The sequence below is a fragment of the Tarenaya hassleriana genome, unplaced genomic scaffold (genome assembly GCF_000463585.1).
Source record: "Tarenaya hassleriana unplaced genomic scaffold, ASM46358v1 Cleome38, whole genome shotgun sequence".
NCBI lineage: Eukaryota > Viridiplantae > Streptophyta > Magnoliopsida > Brassicales > Cleomaceae > Tarenaya > Tarenaya hassleriana.
In genome coordinates this window covers 478,168-494,824 of record NW_010966774.1, presented here as the reverse complement: position 1 = coordinate 494,824, position 16,657 = coordinate 478,168, and the positions used below count along the sequence as shown (strand labels likewise).

General features: G+C 36.9%; 2 protein-coding genes and 1 pseudogene across 3 annotated transcripts in view; 2 read left to right on the top strand and 1 right to left on the bottom strand.

Annotated features, from left to right (window-relative positions):
- Positions 1-587, top strand: part of LOC104822826 — a 6,162-nt gene extending 5,575 nt beyond the window's left edge. Inside the window, exon 2 of the mRNA XM_010554178.1 lies at positions 58-587. The gene's annotated coding sequence lies outside the window, so the exon portion shown is untranslated. The remainder of the gene's footprint in view (positions 1-57) is intronic.
- Positions 1-2,229, bottom strand: part of LOC109117057 — a 36,017-nt pseudogene extending 33,788 nt beyond the window's left edge.
- A 9,993-nt stretch (positions 2,230-12,222) lies between these two features.
- Positions 12,223-15,048, top strand: LOC104822827 (cell division cycle 20.2, cofactor of APC complex-like). 2 transcript variants are annotated; one of them, XM_010554180.1, is made up of 5 exons: positions 12,223-12,613; positions 13,225-13,512; positions 13,612-13,878; positions 13,964-14,545; positions 14,646-15,048. In XM_010554180.1, the coding sequence occupies exons 1-5, from the start codon at positions 12,515-12,517 to the stop codon at positions 14,790-14,792; spliced, it is 1,383 nt and encodes a 460-aa protein (XP_010552482.1). In that variant the 5' UTR covers positions 12,223-12,514; the 3' UTR covers positions 14,793-15,048. The 2 variants fall into 2 exon arrangements, with proteins under 2 accessions (XP_010552482.1, XP_010552481.1); XM_010554179.1 differs by having other exon boundaries at positions 13,609-13,878.
- Positions 15,049-16,657: the final 1,609 nt, after the last annotated feature.

Sequence of the window (16,657 nt, the reverse complement as noted above, 5' to 3'; positions counted from 1 at the left end):
ATATTTTTTTGAAAAATAATTTGTTGATTAAGATTATTATATGATAATTAATTATAGGTGAAGAAAATCTCGAGGTTATTGAACCCGGGATCGAGGATTAGAGCGAATCTTTCAGAGTTCATCGTTTAGACCAAGGTGAGGGAACTCGACAGATCTCCTCTTTCTTCTATTCGCTTAGACATGATGATAGAGAACATAGATACCATGCGGTTAGGACTTTAGGATAGACGCCTTAAATTCCTTGCGGATTCATGATGTATGTTGATTGATGATTGATGATTGATGAAGGACGATTAATGATTGAGAATCGATGATTTATGAATAATGCATGATGATTGATGATTGATAAATTTCCGTTGAGTGATTATGGTTTATGACGCACATGTTATGTGATGACGTTTTTTTTAATAGGTTATTAGCTCGTTAGAATGAGTTGTACTTATGATATTAAATAAACTTTGGCATGATGTTTGGAAAGATGAGAGAATTAAAGAATTGAGTTAGGGACTAGGATGTGACCTCAGACTGTGCTAAATTTTTTTTTAAAAGTGAGTTTTGAGACCATGGTACGGCGGCGATCCGTATGTGATGGCATAACGACCCGGACATGGCAGCGATCCATGTGGAGTGGTAACCCCGACTACGGCGGCGATCCGTAGAGGGTTATTACTATTGGTCGTGTTTTGCGATCCGTAGAGGGTTATAACGATATTTTTGTTTTGTTTTATAAAAGAGTTTTGAGCTAAGTCTGAGGGGTACTAAATAGTCCTAGAGTCTGGACTCGTTTTAGAGAATCGAACAAAGAAAAGTTAGGAGAAGAACGTGAATCGATAGATTGAGTTTTGTTTGAGTTGAATGTTGATTGAATTGTTTTCTATTTGATTGTCTATTCTGGGTACGGAGGCGAGGTTTATAGTCTTGCAACCTTACTGAGCTATTCGCGTAGCTCACCCTTTCATTTTTCTCCACAGGTGAAAAGTGAAGCAAATTATTTTTGTTGGATTTGGTAGTTTGCCAGAAAGACGAAGATTTAGAGTTTCTATTTTATTTATTCAATTTATTCATGAAATTAATATGCAGACTTATGTTATTGAATTCATTGTTTTAGACTTCCGCTGTAGAGTCTGATTTTGATGGTTGATTTTAGAATAAATCGGATTTTTTTTTAACCCAAGTGACGATTCAACGATATCCGAAATACCGGATTTTTGGGTCGTTACACTTGTAACCCTTTCTTGATGAAAATGTTGCAGTTCTGAAAAACCGCAGCTGCATCTTCGAAAATGAAATTGATCGTTCTGATTATAACACAACTTATGTAATAGTGACGGTGCATGTATGCGTATAACGTGTCCTGATAGCCGTCAAAATGACAGTTTAGGAAGATCGAACGATCGGATTGTACACGTATCGCTACTGTTGGAGTTCCTCGAGTCCCGTTGTATTCGTGAACCCCATGGATTCTGCCATGAACCCTTCTCCTTGTGTGACTGAAGAAAAATTCATGGAGAATTAAGAAATTTTATTATCGAGATAAACGTCGAGAATTCATTCTGAAAAACACATACCGAATGTTGCGGTGGGGAACGTGCGAATTTTCTTCGCGTTGCTTTTGTTTCCCGTAACGATCTCTTCTGTGATCCATCACCAACCATTGTAAGATTAGCCTTTTTGTCTATAGTCACGGTTTCACCATAAACTCCATGCTTGATGTAGATAATGTACCTGCAATTTTCGGTGACACGACATCGAGTATGAAGAGAGATGGAGAAGATTCGAGAAGATTACGTAATATTTAGATTTGATTTTATTTCTATATTTTCTATATTTATATTGATTAAATAAGATATGTTGTGATTATATTTTCTACCTATAAATATTGTAATTCTCTATGTTGAATAATGAGAAATCTAATGATTCTTCATCTATTTCTCTATTATCGAGAACTCAGTTCGTCGAGAAGATTGATCATTCTGTTTAATGAAATGAACCATTTTTTCTGATTATTCAGTAACTTCCTTCATACTTTTCAGGCATTGCATTGAGCGCATCGTTAATGATTGTGAAATTTTCGCTGCCATCCTTGGCGACAGTGATGTTCGGTTTGAGAAGGTTAACATCCACCACCCTCAGCATTCGCCTTTCCTTGTGGCTAACCCATGTCGGAATCCGATTAAAGGACTTTGATTCAACATTTACTCCGTAATTAATAAATAAAAATAATATGTTTAATTTTTTTTATAAAGAAAGTCCAACTCGTTGAGCGGCTTGCCGGGCTAGTTTGTTACGGCCACGAGCTCAACGATTAGCTTGTTAGACTCGTTATTAAATGAGCCAAAAAAATGATGGCTCAGCTCGCTCATTTTCTGGCGAGTTACGAGTCGGCTCGCGAACCGATGTTATTTTGACACCCTAATTTTTTTTAGTAGGCTTGGATCGCTGAAAAATAAAAAAGAAAACCAAATTTGAAATCTCCCGGAATGCCAACTCGATGTGGGTTTTTGACATTTTGTTCACAATATAAAGGGGTATTTATGTATTTTCATACTATGTATTATTAAACTAAACACTTGTATAATACCCTTGTAATTATGTGAATGAATCATCTTCCCATATAATCTTATATGATATCAGAGTCTAGTTGGCCTTAGGATTAATCTTTCAAGCGCTGTCAACTGTAACCGTCGCAGTCTCGGTTTACCTGTCGCATCTCTGCCATCTTTCCAGGTTCTCCAACTAATAACATGATTTTTTTCTCTATTTTAAGGCCCATTGTCTAGCACTTTCGCATCGGTTTTGTGCACTATTAGACATTTAGGATCATTCTAGGACTAGGTTTTGTTCCCCTTGCATTCTTTGGTGGTTAAGCAGGTAACAGATGCATTATTGACACTAGAGGAGCATAACCGAGGACTTCAGAGCAAATTGGATCGGAATGGAATGCAAAGAACATTTCTAGCTCGAGTTGCATCTGAGACGACCATGTCAAATTCAAACACGGTCATGCAGAAGTGAAGAAACGAAGAAATTACTACAGACAATCTGCACGGACCGTGTCGTATCTTGACACGACCTGTCGAGTGCAGCTCACCCGTGTTCAGCCCATGCAGAAGCGTAGGAAGTTTGATCAGACAATGGACACGTACCGTGTCGTCATTCGACACGACCATGTTGTATTCATGAAAAACTTACAATTTTGTGTCCGAACTTCAGTTTTCAGCAACAGAAGAAGCCTAGCTGACAAACAAATAAATGGAGGATGTCTTGGGCTTCAGAAACTATCGAGATATCACAGAAAAAGCCAAAGAACTCGAGAGAATAATCAAGATGGAGTTTTTCGAAAACAGAGATTGAAGAACCATCGCCGAGAAATCACTACGAGTTTCTTCCCTACTTGTTTTCTATGTTTCTCTTTATTGATTTGAACTCATTTGCTATTATGGGTTGCGAGTAATCGTTTTACTGTAATAGAGAAATAGACGGAGAATCATTGGATTTCTCATTATTTAACATAGAGAATTACAATATTTATAGGTAGAAAATAGAATCACAATATATCTTATTTAATCAATATAAATATAGAAAATATAGAAATAAAATCAAACATAAATATTACGTAATCTTCTCGAATCTTCTCCATATCTCTTCATACGCCCCCTCAAACTCAAGAAGATAAGAAACAACTACTTGAGGTTGAATTCTTAATAAAATAACGAGATTTGATAATCGAACCAAGGAACCGGTGGATTGTTGGCAGATCTGAAAAAGTTCGGTGTGACGCAAAAACGTGGTGCATATGCACGGTATTGTGGTATAGCGCGACAGCAATGTCGGCGGTGCAAAAGGCACGATGGTTTAGAGGCTATATTGGAAAAAGAAAATAAATTGCGCAAATGCACACGGCTAAAGCCGAAAAAAAAAGGAAAAAGAAGGTGGCGCAAATGCGCGGATCGACGATCGGTGTATCCCAATCGAAGAGGCTAAAAACCGGATTTAAAGATCTCACAACGGTTAGGGTTGACGTCAATAAACGAACATCGTTAGAAAAAAAAGTAGCACATCGGCTAGGATTGACAATGATAAACATCAGCGTCGGGGAAAAAAACTAGAAGAAAAAAACAAAATAAATGCAAGACGATACTCAAGCTGATGATACTATTGGAGTTAGTATATCATCGTCATCTTCATCGTCGTTTTCGGATTCAATGAATATTGTTGATAAGAGAAAAAAATAGTTAGAACAAAAACCGAAGCTCGGATACCATAATAGAGAAATAGACGGAGAATCATTGAATTTCTCATTATTTAACATTATATTTATAGGTAGAAAATAGAATCACAATATACCTTATTTAATCAATATAAATATAGAAAATATAGAAATAAAATCAAATCTAAATATTACGTAATCTTCTCGAATCTTCTCCATATCTCTTCATACACTGTAGCTAGGGATTTAACCTTGTATGGATTTGTTTGGTTTTTATTTTTCGAGACTACATTATCGATGCTCATCGGTTTGATTGAATTGAGTTTATTGCTTTTGATCTTCTTAGCTTGTTGATTGATTGATCTTAGATTCTGATTTGCAATGAAAGTTGGTATTAGATTCGGAAAGAATTCATTGAATGAATTGATTAAAACTATTGAAAAATAGGTTAATCGGTTTAGGAACTGTGATAATGATCGTTAATGCGTTTGATTCTTTAATTTATTAGGTTAAAAGATCGATAGGTTGAATTATCGGATAGTGGATTTGGGACTTAATTTAAAGAACCAAAATCTGGGATTAGAACTTGAGGTCCCCGATTAGAGTTCGATGTTCGTAGATTCTTCATTCATAGAAACAATCCTTGCGCGTTAAGATTATCCCGAAGCAATGGTGGTTTAGTTATCTAATTTTACTTAGTTTGTTTATTGTTTTATTTTCGATATTCATATACTTCATATGATATTTTCTGATCTGATTCTTGGTCGAGTCTTGTTCCTAGAGTGAACTATTCCCTGTGTTTGATCCTGGTATCACAATCGGTCCGTACCCTTGCGGTATTCGTTGTGTCTAGATTCTTTATTACTTGAGCTTATTTATACACCTAGATTAGCGCTATCAAGGTTTTGGCACCATTGTCGGGAGTTTCATCGCCGATACGATACGAGGTACACGCCCGATATAGATGCACATCCAATCCCCCTACCACCTAGATACCCGTACTCGCCATACTATTATCAGCCGAGACTACCACCACCACCCCCCGAGTAGTGAGCGTTTGATAGTTCTTTTCTTTTTCCTTTTTCACTTTCATTTTCTCTTTTGCATTCGTAGTCTGTCTTTGGAACTCGGTTGTACTTTTCAGACTTAACGATGCATCACATTCCACTTATATATTGAGAGCTGTGAGATATCGTCTGCACTTCATCTTCTATTCTTGAGTACCATGGGGGATCGCGCCATACATTCACGCTAAGTATTCTTCTCTCCCCGTTTCCTCTTTGGTTTCTCTCGTTTATTTTATCACTTCTCCCCGACGCGACTTGACACTGTGGAGTATCTTGTTCAAGTCTGGGGGAGGATGGTCTGATGACTCGTTTTTTCCATTTTGACAGTTTTTGATGCATTTCAGCATATCATTTAGTATAGTCTGCATAGAAAAATTTGAAGAAAAAAAATACAAAAACAGAGGATGTAGTTGCATTTCATGCACAAAAGCATCTAATTCTTTAGGATCATATAGACATGTCTCTAGGTTTTGCATCCGCATTCATATAGCTTAGGATCATATAGGACATATACATGAAAAATCGATTTCAGATGATCAATTAGAAGATTCATGAGCGATAGAGTAGAAATTCCTTGAAAATATAGATGAGCCTGGTTTAGCTGATCTAAGCATTTGAATAGATTGTCAGACTTATCTGAAAATGTAGTTTGACCTGATAAATGATTTATAGGCTATGAGATGAATCGTTACCTAGGATGAAAAAAGGACTGAAAGATTTCTAATCCAAGCGTGCATGTTTCCCTAAGAACTGTTCCCCATTTGCAAAAATATTAGGCCCTATAGTCTAGAATCTCTTAATCCACTCTATCTTTATTTCTTTTGATTCGTTTAGACGCACAGACAAGTAGTCTGGGGGTGGCAGCAATCATCACGAGGCAAAAGTAAGCCATATTTATCCAATACCCGTACCTTACTCTTCTTGACCATAAGGGCAAAAAAAAGAAAAAAATAATAGGAGAGAAAAGAAAAGCCATGCAAAGGGGGGACCAGAAAAAAAAATAAGAAAAGAAAAAAAAGAAAAATATGAATGATGAAAAGAAAGAAGTCTTGATCTGATTCTCACCGCGGTTCGGAAAAAGAAAAAGCTCAAACAAGGATGACGGATGGAGAATGCATTTGATGTTGATCTTTGGACTTTTGATTTCCCATTGCCATATCTAGACCTATTACGAACCCGAGTGGACCGAATTATTCCTGTAGACAGTGATAAATAGGTTAGAGAAACGTGTTTAGTAGATAACTTGAAGTTCCTTCTGAAATCTTGGATAGTGAGCCTCGTCTTTTAGTGTTATGATTATTTTTTGGAGGGGATCTGAATAGGGTAAATCTGATTTCGTTCGAGGTTAGTTTATGCTGTCTAAAAGTTTCGCTTTTGAAACTCATGAGGATTTTGATTGATCATCAGTTTTGTTCTCCCTCAGGTGTTTTTCTCATTGCATATTTGCTCGAGACGAGCAAAAGTCTAAGTGTGGGGGAGTTTGATAACATGATTTTCTTCTCTATTTTAAGGCCCATTGTCTAGAACTTTCGCGTCGGTTTTATGCACTATTAGACATTTAGGATCATTTTAGGATTAGGTTTTGTTCCCGTTGCATTCTTTGGTGGTTGAGCAGGTAACAGATACATTATGGACACCAGAGGAGCATAATCGAGGACTTCAGAGCAAATTGGATCAGAACGGAACGGAACGCAAAGAATGTTTCTAGCTCGAGTTGCATCTGAGCACGACCATGTCGAGTTCAAAAAAGAACGTGCAGAAGTTAAGAAACGAAGAAATTACTACATACAATCTACACGAACCGTGTCGTATCTTGACATGACCGTGTCGTATCTTGACACGACTGTGTCGAGTGCAATTCACCCATGTTCAGCCCGTGCAGAAGCCCAGAAAGTTTGAACAGACAATTGACACGGACCATATCGTCATTCGACACGGCCGTGTTGCAGTCCGGAAAAACTTCCAATTTTTTGTCCGAACTTCCATTTTCAGCAAATGAAGAAGCCTACGCGACAAGCAAATAAATAGATGATGTCTTGAGCTTCAGAAATTATCGAGAGATCACAGCAAAAGCCAGAGAACTCGAGAGAGGATCAAGACGAAGTTTTCCGGAAATAGAGATTGAAGAACCGTCGTCGAGAGATCGCTATGAGTTTCTTCTCTATCTATTTTCCATGTTTCTCTTTATTGATTTGAACTCATTTTTTATTATGGGTTGTGAGTAATCATTTCACTGTAGCTAGGGATTTAATCTTGTAGGGATTTGTTTGGTTTTTATTTTCCGAGACTACGTTATCGATACTCGTCGGTTTGATTGAATTGAGTTTATTGCTTTTGATCTTCTTGACATGTTGATTGATTGATCTTAGATTCTGATTTGCAATGAAAGTTGGGATTAGATTCAGAACGAATTCATTGAATAAGTTGATTAAAACTATTGAAAGATAGGTTAATCGATTTAGGAACTGTGATAGTGATCGTTAATGTGTTTGATTATTTAATCTATTAGGTTGAAAGATCGGTAGGTTGAATTATTGGATAGTGGATTTGGGACTTGAAAGAGCCAAAATCTGATATTAGAACTTGAGGTCCCCGATTAGAGTTCGATATTCGTAGATTCTTCATCCTTAGAAACAATCCTTGCGCGTTAAGGTTATCCCGAAACTACGGTGGTTTAGTTATCTGATTTTACTTAGTTTGTTTATTGCTTTATTTTCGATATTCACATACTTCATCTGATATTTTCTGATCTGATTTTTGGTCGAGTCTTGTTCCTGGAGTTAACTATTCCCTGTGTTCGACCCTGGTATTATAGTCGATTCGTACGCTTGAGGTATTTGATGTGTCTAGGTTCTTTATTACTTGAACTTATTTATACAGCTAGATTAGCGCTATCACCAACGTTGCAACATTTTCTGTTTTTGCTCCTTTTGCAAGTAATTCTGACCCATCATTTCTACCGTAATCAGTATTGCGTCTCAGACCACCGATGACACAACAACGAACTTTGACAGTCAAGCACCACAAAACGTTAGAAATTTTTTAAACCGAAACAATTGGGATAATAAGATAAAATACCATTTCTGGCGGGATTCTTGACTCTTCCAATATCCACTTATCGAGCATCTTGGAGAGACGGGGCCTAGACAACTGGGAGTCCCACGTTATTCTCTTGTAAGTGATGTATAATACTCTAATGCTTGGCACTTACCCCCTGTCCGGTGCGAGGCTGCTGTTGATTTCAATAATCAGCTAATGCATCTATATCTACCAAACGCCCCACAGAGGAGGACATATTTTACTAACCATTAAGCCATTCTCTTCGTCAAGGGCATGAGTAATGCTCCATTCTTAATTAAGTATGTATGTATGTACTAACAAGGGTATGGATGGGGTTTTAAAGATGGCACATTTCAGTAATGATCCTCAAGCAAGCGAAGGGAAGAGAAACAACTTACTGATGGCAGCAAAGGGAGGGGAAAATATCCACAAGAAGCCGCGCGTGGAGTCACGCTCCTCTTGCCCACCCCTCAAGGTCCTAATTTTAGCCCTAAACCCAAGACTAAGACATACTGCATGTGTGTATGTATGTATGTAGTTGATAATTCTTGGAACTTAAAACAGGTTAGGAAAGAGAAGTTAGGGGAGAGAATAGCAGCTCTACAGCAGCTGGTTTCACCCTTTGGCAAGGTAATTATTTAATGGGATAATCCCAAAAAAAACACTGAACTTTTCAATTTTGGTAAAAAAAACACTAAACTATTTTTTTTGTCAAATAAACACCAAACTTGTTTAATGAAACAAAAAAATACATGAACTCTCTGTCGATTGACAAATTAGACAAAATGTGCTCATGTGGCATTCAGAAGTGCAAACGTGGCGTTGAAAGGTTATTCGGCTTCGCCACATCAGATTACACGTCATAATAAATTGATACTTTTATTATACGTTGATAAAATTTAAAATCAGAGATTGGTTAAAACTTAACTCGGAAATTTAAACCGTTCACTAAACCGATTTCTACAAAAACTAGATCTATTTAAGATCTTCAGAGATCTCAGATCTAAACCGGTTTCTCTTCTCCTGCAAACAATTCACCGATTCAATCTTCATCAAAATTTATGCATTCAAGGAAACAATGAACCATTTTTTTCATTCCTAATACCAAAACATTCGACAAATATGAAAGACAGAACGACATGAAAATGCCCAAAGACTTTTGAGATCACTTACCTGAGGCGCTTCCATGGGATAGTTTTCTGGAAAATCAACCTGAAACTGATAATTTTCATTCGCACAAACTGTCCCAGGAGCTCCAGTAACCTCGATTCATCAAACACACGAAATTCATAGAAAACGGAACTTAATCGATCGAAATTCCCCAAAAATATCCGCACATAATCGAAAACGGAACTGGGGTTGTACCTTTGAAGATTATCGGTGACTTTGTGCTTAAACCCAGAGGGAGGATTTATTTGCCACCCTGTTAACTCTTTCTGCAGCCTATTGCTCGCGATCCTGCTTGATGCCTGAGTATGAGAACCAAAACAGAAGCTCAATAAAATTTCGAGAAAGAAAAATCAAGCATCGATGTCTGAAACGGAAGAACACGCGCGAAAATTGAGATAAATCTCTTATAGTTATAGCAGTAATGGAGAAAAATAGAAGCCTTCCGATCTCAGATCTGTGAAGATCTTAAATAGATTGTGTTTGTAGAAATCGGTTTAGTGAACCGGTTTAAATTTTCGAGTTAAGTTTTAACCAATCTCTGGTTTTAAATTTTATCTACGTGTCAATTTATTCTGACGTGTAATCCGACGTGGCGAAGCGGAATAACCTCTCAAACGCCACGTTTGCACTTTTGAATGTCACATCAGCACATTTTGTCTAATTTGTCAATCGACAGAGAGTTCAGGTATTTTTTTATTTCATTAAACAAGTTTGGTGTTTATTTGACAAAAAAAATAGTTCAATGTTTTTTTTACCAAAATTGAAAAGTTCAGTGTTTTTTTTGGGATTATCCCTTATTTAATCTGGTTTTATTCATATATATTTAACTTAATTAATTATTCCATAAAAAATTTAGAATTAATCTCTCATTATCTATATGATCACCTTTTGTAAGTTTTGATAATTTTTTATTTCTTATGTTGCGTGCAACTAATTAGATTTATTGATAAAGTGCCAGACTGATACGGTATATGTACTGATAGAGGCGATTGGATACATTAAATTCCTACATAACCAAATCGAGGTAATGTGAACGCATGCATGTTATACGTAGATACAACCGTGACACATACCTACATGCATATGTATATACACACATATATATCGGGTGGGTATTTCGGTATTCAGTTTGGATTTGGTTTAGAAATCATTTGGGTCGGTTGTACAAATGTACCAATCGGTTATTATTTTATATTCGATTCGGTTTCGATTTTTGTTAAGAAAATTTTAGATTTTCTTTAAAAAAAAATTTGGCCTTTCGGATTTTTAATATTCAGTTCGGAGAAATTCATTTTTCTAAAAAAGTTAGCGTTCAAAAATTTTAGACGATTCAATTCGTAATGATACTATATTTTTTGGTTCGGTACCATTCAACAGAATTAACCATACCGAAACACCCACCTCTATATATATATATACACACACATACATACGTCTTTCTCCCGACATTCTTCATGATTCTTGTTTCTTTGGTATTATTTAATAATGTGGAATAATCCATAATTATTTATACATGCCTATCTAGACATTTAATAAATATTAAGAAGGTAGTCTAAATTCAATGCACTATAGTAATATTTTTTTATACATGCCTATCTAGACATTTAATAAATATTAAGAAGGTAGTCTAAATTCAATGCACTATAGTAATATTTTTTTTCCAATTTAATTGGTTCCCTATGCTCTACCTTTGTTATTCTAACTTGCCTTTAAAGCAAGCGATTTACTACGGCTGACCTTTATTTACAATAATCTTCTTTGTAGAGTCTAGAGCACTAATTACATAGAGATAATTTTGATTTTATATATATATATATATATATATATATATATAATATATCTATATTATATATTTTGTACGTTTAAAATATTTTATATATTTCGTTTGAGTTTACAGAAATATGTATAATCATTTAATTGATAAATTAATCAAGTTGATCCTCGTTTTGCAGACTCTAAGCGTCCCCTATATGAGGGCGTCTAGGAACCGGACAGTGAAATCATCCCAAAGGATAATCATGAAAAAATTAATTTTGAATATGATTATTCCATTAATCTAAATCATAATTGAACCCTTATCTTTTGATTATTTAAATTAACTAATTCTCTAATTTACCTTTCTAGGGTTGTGCATTCAATGACGGAATGAAGAACCGAAACAGGATCTAAGAAGCCGAGGGCTATGTCTTGTGCCATTGTCATGCATGACTTACTTCACCGGAGACGTCGGCGGTAGCGGCGGCCCGGGTTCCGGTTTCTGGCCTGCACCTCCGGGATACAGAGGCGGGCCATAATCGCCGATTAAATGAATGGCTAGGATTAAGCCAAATTTATATTAATTTTTCAAGAATATGTTTTGTTTTGTTTTTGCTCATTTTGTAAGTTGTGTTTTGTTAGTGGAGCAAAGTTGGTCGGTTTAATTTTGGTTTATTAATGTTAAAGAGAAATTCAAAGGAATATAATGCTTCACATTATTTTCTGTCGTCTTTATAAATGTTTGCGTATTATGTTTCAACAAGAACCGGATTCAGATTACACAAAACCGATGTAAATTGGGTTAAACCGGATTGGTTTTGTTTTCAAGAATACACCGACCTAAACAATGATTTTCCCGCCAAACATTTGAAATTCAAATGGTTCGCCGACCTGCGGGATCCTCTGAGCGACTATAAATAAGGATTTAGGCAAGGAAAAAACGATCACAATCTTGCTATCTGATTCCAAAGAAGAAAAAACAAGAGCTCTCCGATCTTCGATAAGCTCGAACAGCCTTCAGCGGCGACTCTCATCGTTCGCTCTTTTGTTGTCTCTGTTGCGAAATTAGACGAATCTGCTCTTCGGTTCTGTTTGGTGTTCGTCTTCGAAGGCTTTGCTTGGTGTCGCGAATTGTTGTTGAATTTCGTTTAGATCACAGATTTCTCGATTTTTTTCTCTCTAACGTACTACTCGCAGGTTATTGCGATCTTGTCGGTGCTTTTGTTTCGCTTTCTTTTTGTGTTGTTTGAAAATGGATGCAGGAATTAGGAACGCTTCTTCACTCTTGAAGCCTTGCGGTCAGTGGCTATTTCCACCAAGGTTTCTTCCCGCAGTAAATTCCCGCGACAATGTGAGTTGGGTTTTCTCAGATTTCACAAATTAGGGTTTTTCTTTTTATGTTCTGAAATTAGGGTTTCTTATTTTTTGATTAATCTTCTTTGATCTCGTCATGGGACCTTCGTTTCTGTTGATTATGGCGTTTCTGAATTGCCATTTTACAGTTTTCGAATGGTTTGATCTAGAATTAGGGTTTGAATGATCAGTTCGTGAGAAAACGTGAGCGGGGTTCTTCGATTATCAGAAATTAGGCCAGTTGTGTTTGTTATATGTATCCTTCTAGAATTTCTGAATTTTGAATTAGTTTGAAGAGTAGTTAGGGTTCTAATTTTCAGTCTTGATTTGTTGGTGCTGCTCCTCGATTCAGGCTTTGGGGTTTACTAGATAGGAAATCCCATGTTACCAATTCTGAGATTGGGGCTTTTCCATTTCATTTGTCCTAAGATTTAGCCATATTTGCTGTGTTTCTTATTTCAGGTGGGTTTAATGCGAATGAGTTTAATTTTTTTGGTTTCGTTTCTTCTTCAGATATGGGTTGTTGTATTTCTTTGAAAATTTTATCAGACATTCACGTATATTTTCTTGCCGAAAAGTTCTAAATCCTAAGTTTCTGTCTTTTACCAGGCCGATAGATTCATACCAAACAGATCCGCCATGGATTTCGACTATGCTCATTACATGCTGACCAAAGGGCGGAAAGAGAAGAAGAAAACGACCACAACCACAGAGGTGAGTTCCCCATCTAAAGAGGCCTATAGGAATCAATTGGCTGAGATATTCAGCATGAACCGGACCCGCATTCTCGCCTTCAAGAACAAACCTCCTGCTCCCGTGAAACTGCTTCCCAGCGACCAATCTGTACCTCTTCACTGGCAGCCTAAATCTATGAAGCCTCATAGAAACATTCCTCAGGTGTGTATGCCAAGATGCACTGATTTACATAAGATTTATCCAGTGGGAAAGATCAATGTGTTCATATTTTGATTTGTGAAACTTTGTGTATGCCAGAAGGCTGTGAGTATACTTGATGCCCCTGAAATCAAGGATGACTTTTACCTCAACTTGCTGGATTGGGGGAGCAAAAATGTTCTCGCTATAGCATTGGACCAAACTGTATATTTGTTGGATGCTTCCAGTCGTTCGATATCCGAGCTTGTGACGGTTGTTGATGAGAAGGGGCCTGTGACAAGTGTCAATTGGGCGCCTGATGGTCGTCATATTGCAGTTGGCCTTAACAATTCTGAAGTGCAGCTATGGGATTCTGCTTCCAACCGAATGGTAATTCTGAAATCTCAACTGTATCTCACTTTTTACGGCAAACATGTCCTAACCTAACTCAAACGTGTCGTATTTACTTGCACAGCTGAGGACGTTGTGCGGTGGACACACCTCTAGAGTAGGATCATTAGCATGGAACAATCACACCTTGACAACTGGAGGAATGGATGGACAGATCATCAACAATGACATTAGGATTAGGTCACATATCGTGGGGACTTACAGGGGCCACAGGGATGAGGTCTGTGGGCTGAAATGGACAGAATATGGCACGAACCTTGCAAGTGGTGGAAACGACAATCTCGTACACATATGGGATCGGTCCATGGCATCTTCAAACTCACATACGCAATGGCTTCACCGGCTGGAGGATCATACATCTGCAGTTAAGGCTCTTGCATGGTGTCCATTCCAAGGGAACTTGCTTGCAACAGGGGGTGGTGAAAGAGATGGTGCTATCAGATTCTGGAACACAAACTCTGGAGCTTGCTTGAATTGTGTCGAAACTGGTTCCCAAATTAGTGGTCTGATATGGAGCAAGAATGAAAGGGAATTGCTTAGCTGTCACGGGTTTGCACAGAATCAGCTTACACTATGGAAGTACCCATCAATGGCGAAAATGGCAGAGCTCACAGGTCATACCTGGAGAGTCCTATCTATGACCCAGGTAAAAGTAGACATTACGGTTGCAACTAACAAAGATGATTCACAGCTTAACATTTGTTTGTTCCTAAATTTGTTTTATTTGTTGGCGATGTGTTACGCAGAGTCCCGATGGTTGTACGGTTGCTTCAGTGGCAGGAGATGAAACACTGAGGCTCTGGAATGTTTTCGGGGATCCAAAGGCAATTACAAAAGCTGCTGCTAAAGCCAATCCCAGACCTTTTTCCCATGTGAGGCATCATATACGGTAAAGACCAGAGTCAGATTTGTACAGATACGTACACCTCCTGGTATTCAGGTACAAACAGATGATATATGGAGGTTTGTGTATATTTTCACTGGAAGCTCGGGTGTACTTTGACTCTTCACTTTTATATCCAAATGTAACAGAGAGAATGTGCTATGGCTCATAGTTGTATGATGACAACTATATTATAACAATACCATAATTGAAACCCAGAATAATCAAAGTATTCACACCTATAAGGTCGGATGTTTTGTATCCTATGCAAATCTTGTAGCTTGAACTGTCGTTAAATTTTCTGTAATCCAAGATATTTGCAAGGCGTGTGATGGGATCAGACAAGTATTTGTCTAACGTAAAAGTGGGTCCAAACATGAAGGAATCGAGTTGTCTTTGCAACTTGTGCAAGAGATTCCCTTCCAGGACTCGTGGAACAACTTTTCCAATTAAATCATGTCAGACCCGAAAACAAGCTGATATTCACTTGTGACCAATCAAATATCAATCTAAGTCCCAATTTCAGAAATTTTGGCGTATAATAATGAAATGACTCTACGAGGAATATGAATGCCAGTCCAGGAGCTAAGCTGGCAATGAACAGTAAGGCTAACATCGAAATTCATTCCACCGATCGTGAAGTTTGTATCGGACACGAGCTTAAGTAGCAACCAAATACAAGGAAAGAAGTCGTTTTCCGGACAAGAGGAGGTGTTCGGCCAAGGATGGGGAAGATGCGAGCAACGTGGTCCAAGGGAATGCTCTCACCGATATTTTTATTGAGCTCACCGATGGTCCATCCATTGTTGGCGACATGGTGCTCAATGAACTTGCCCAGAGATGCACCTTCCATGTTAACAACCTGTGCAACATGTTTGTCATTAGCTAATGACCTCGATGTAAGATGATAATTACAATGGCGATATATAATTGGCATCCAAAACATGTATATTCCCCCATGTTGAATTCATCTACGCAAAGCAAGTATGGTTATATGGATTTCGACTGTGCTCATTACATGCTGAACGAAGGACGAAAAGAGAAGGAGAAAACGGCCATAACCATGGAGGTGAGTTCCCCATCTAGAGAGGCTTATAGGAATCAATTGGGTGAGATATTCAACATGAACAGGACACGGAATCAATTGGAAAACAAAACCAATCCGGTTTAACCCAATTTACATAGGTTTTGTATAATCTGCTTATTGCAATATATTCTTTCCAACTAGGTGTGAACCGCGCGTTGCGCGGTTTATTCTTTTTTGTTGTCAATTTAAATATTTGTTATTTTATTTTGAAAAATCATTGATATAAAAATAACAAAAGTTATATATTGATCTATATAGAGAAGGGAGAAGAGGAAGGAATATAGATGTCATTATATTATTATATTATAAAATTATTTTTATATATATACAGAATACTAATTTTTTATATTTTTCACGGTGAATTATATGTTTAATCAATATAATAGGTAAGGTTTTTTTGTATTTTTTTATGTATATATTCATATAATAATAATAATAATGATGATGTTTTACACTAACCAATTTAATACAATTTTCTATATAAATTAAATGACAATAATTTTAAAAAAAATTCAAACCGAATAAAAGAAAAAAGTACAATAAAATTTGGATATAATCCAATCAATTAGAATCTCATGAATCGAAAAATTATTTGTTTTTATGTTTTTATTTAGTAAATAAAATTTAGAAAATTTTTTATGCAGAAATAATAAGGATTATAAACCAAATGGATATATCAATCGTTTTTTCAAAATGGGATTTTGGAGAAATGTTGTGATCACTTATATTGGTTTTGTGTTACGTGCTTCTGCATTCAAGAAGGAAGAACTTGTAGCGGCATGGCGAAA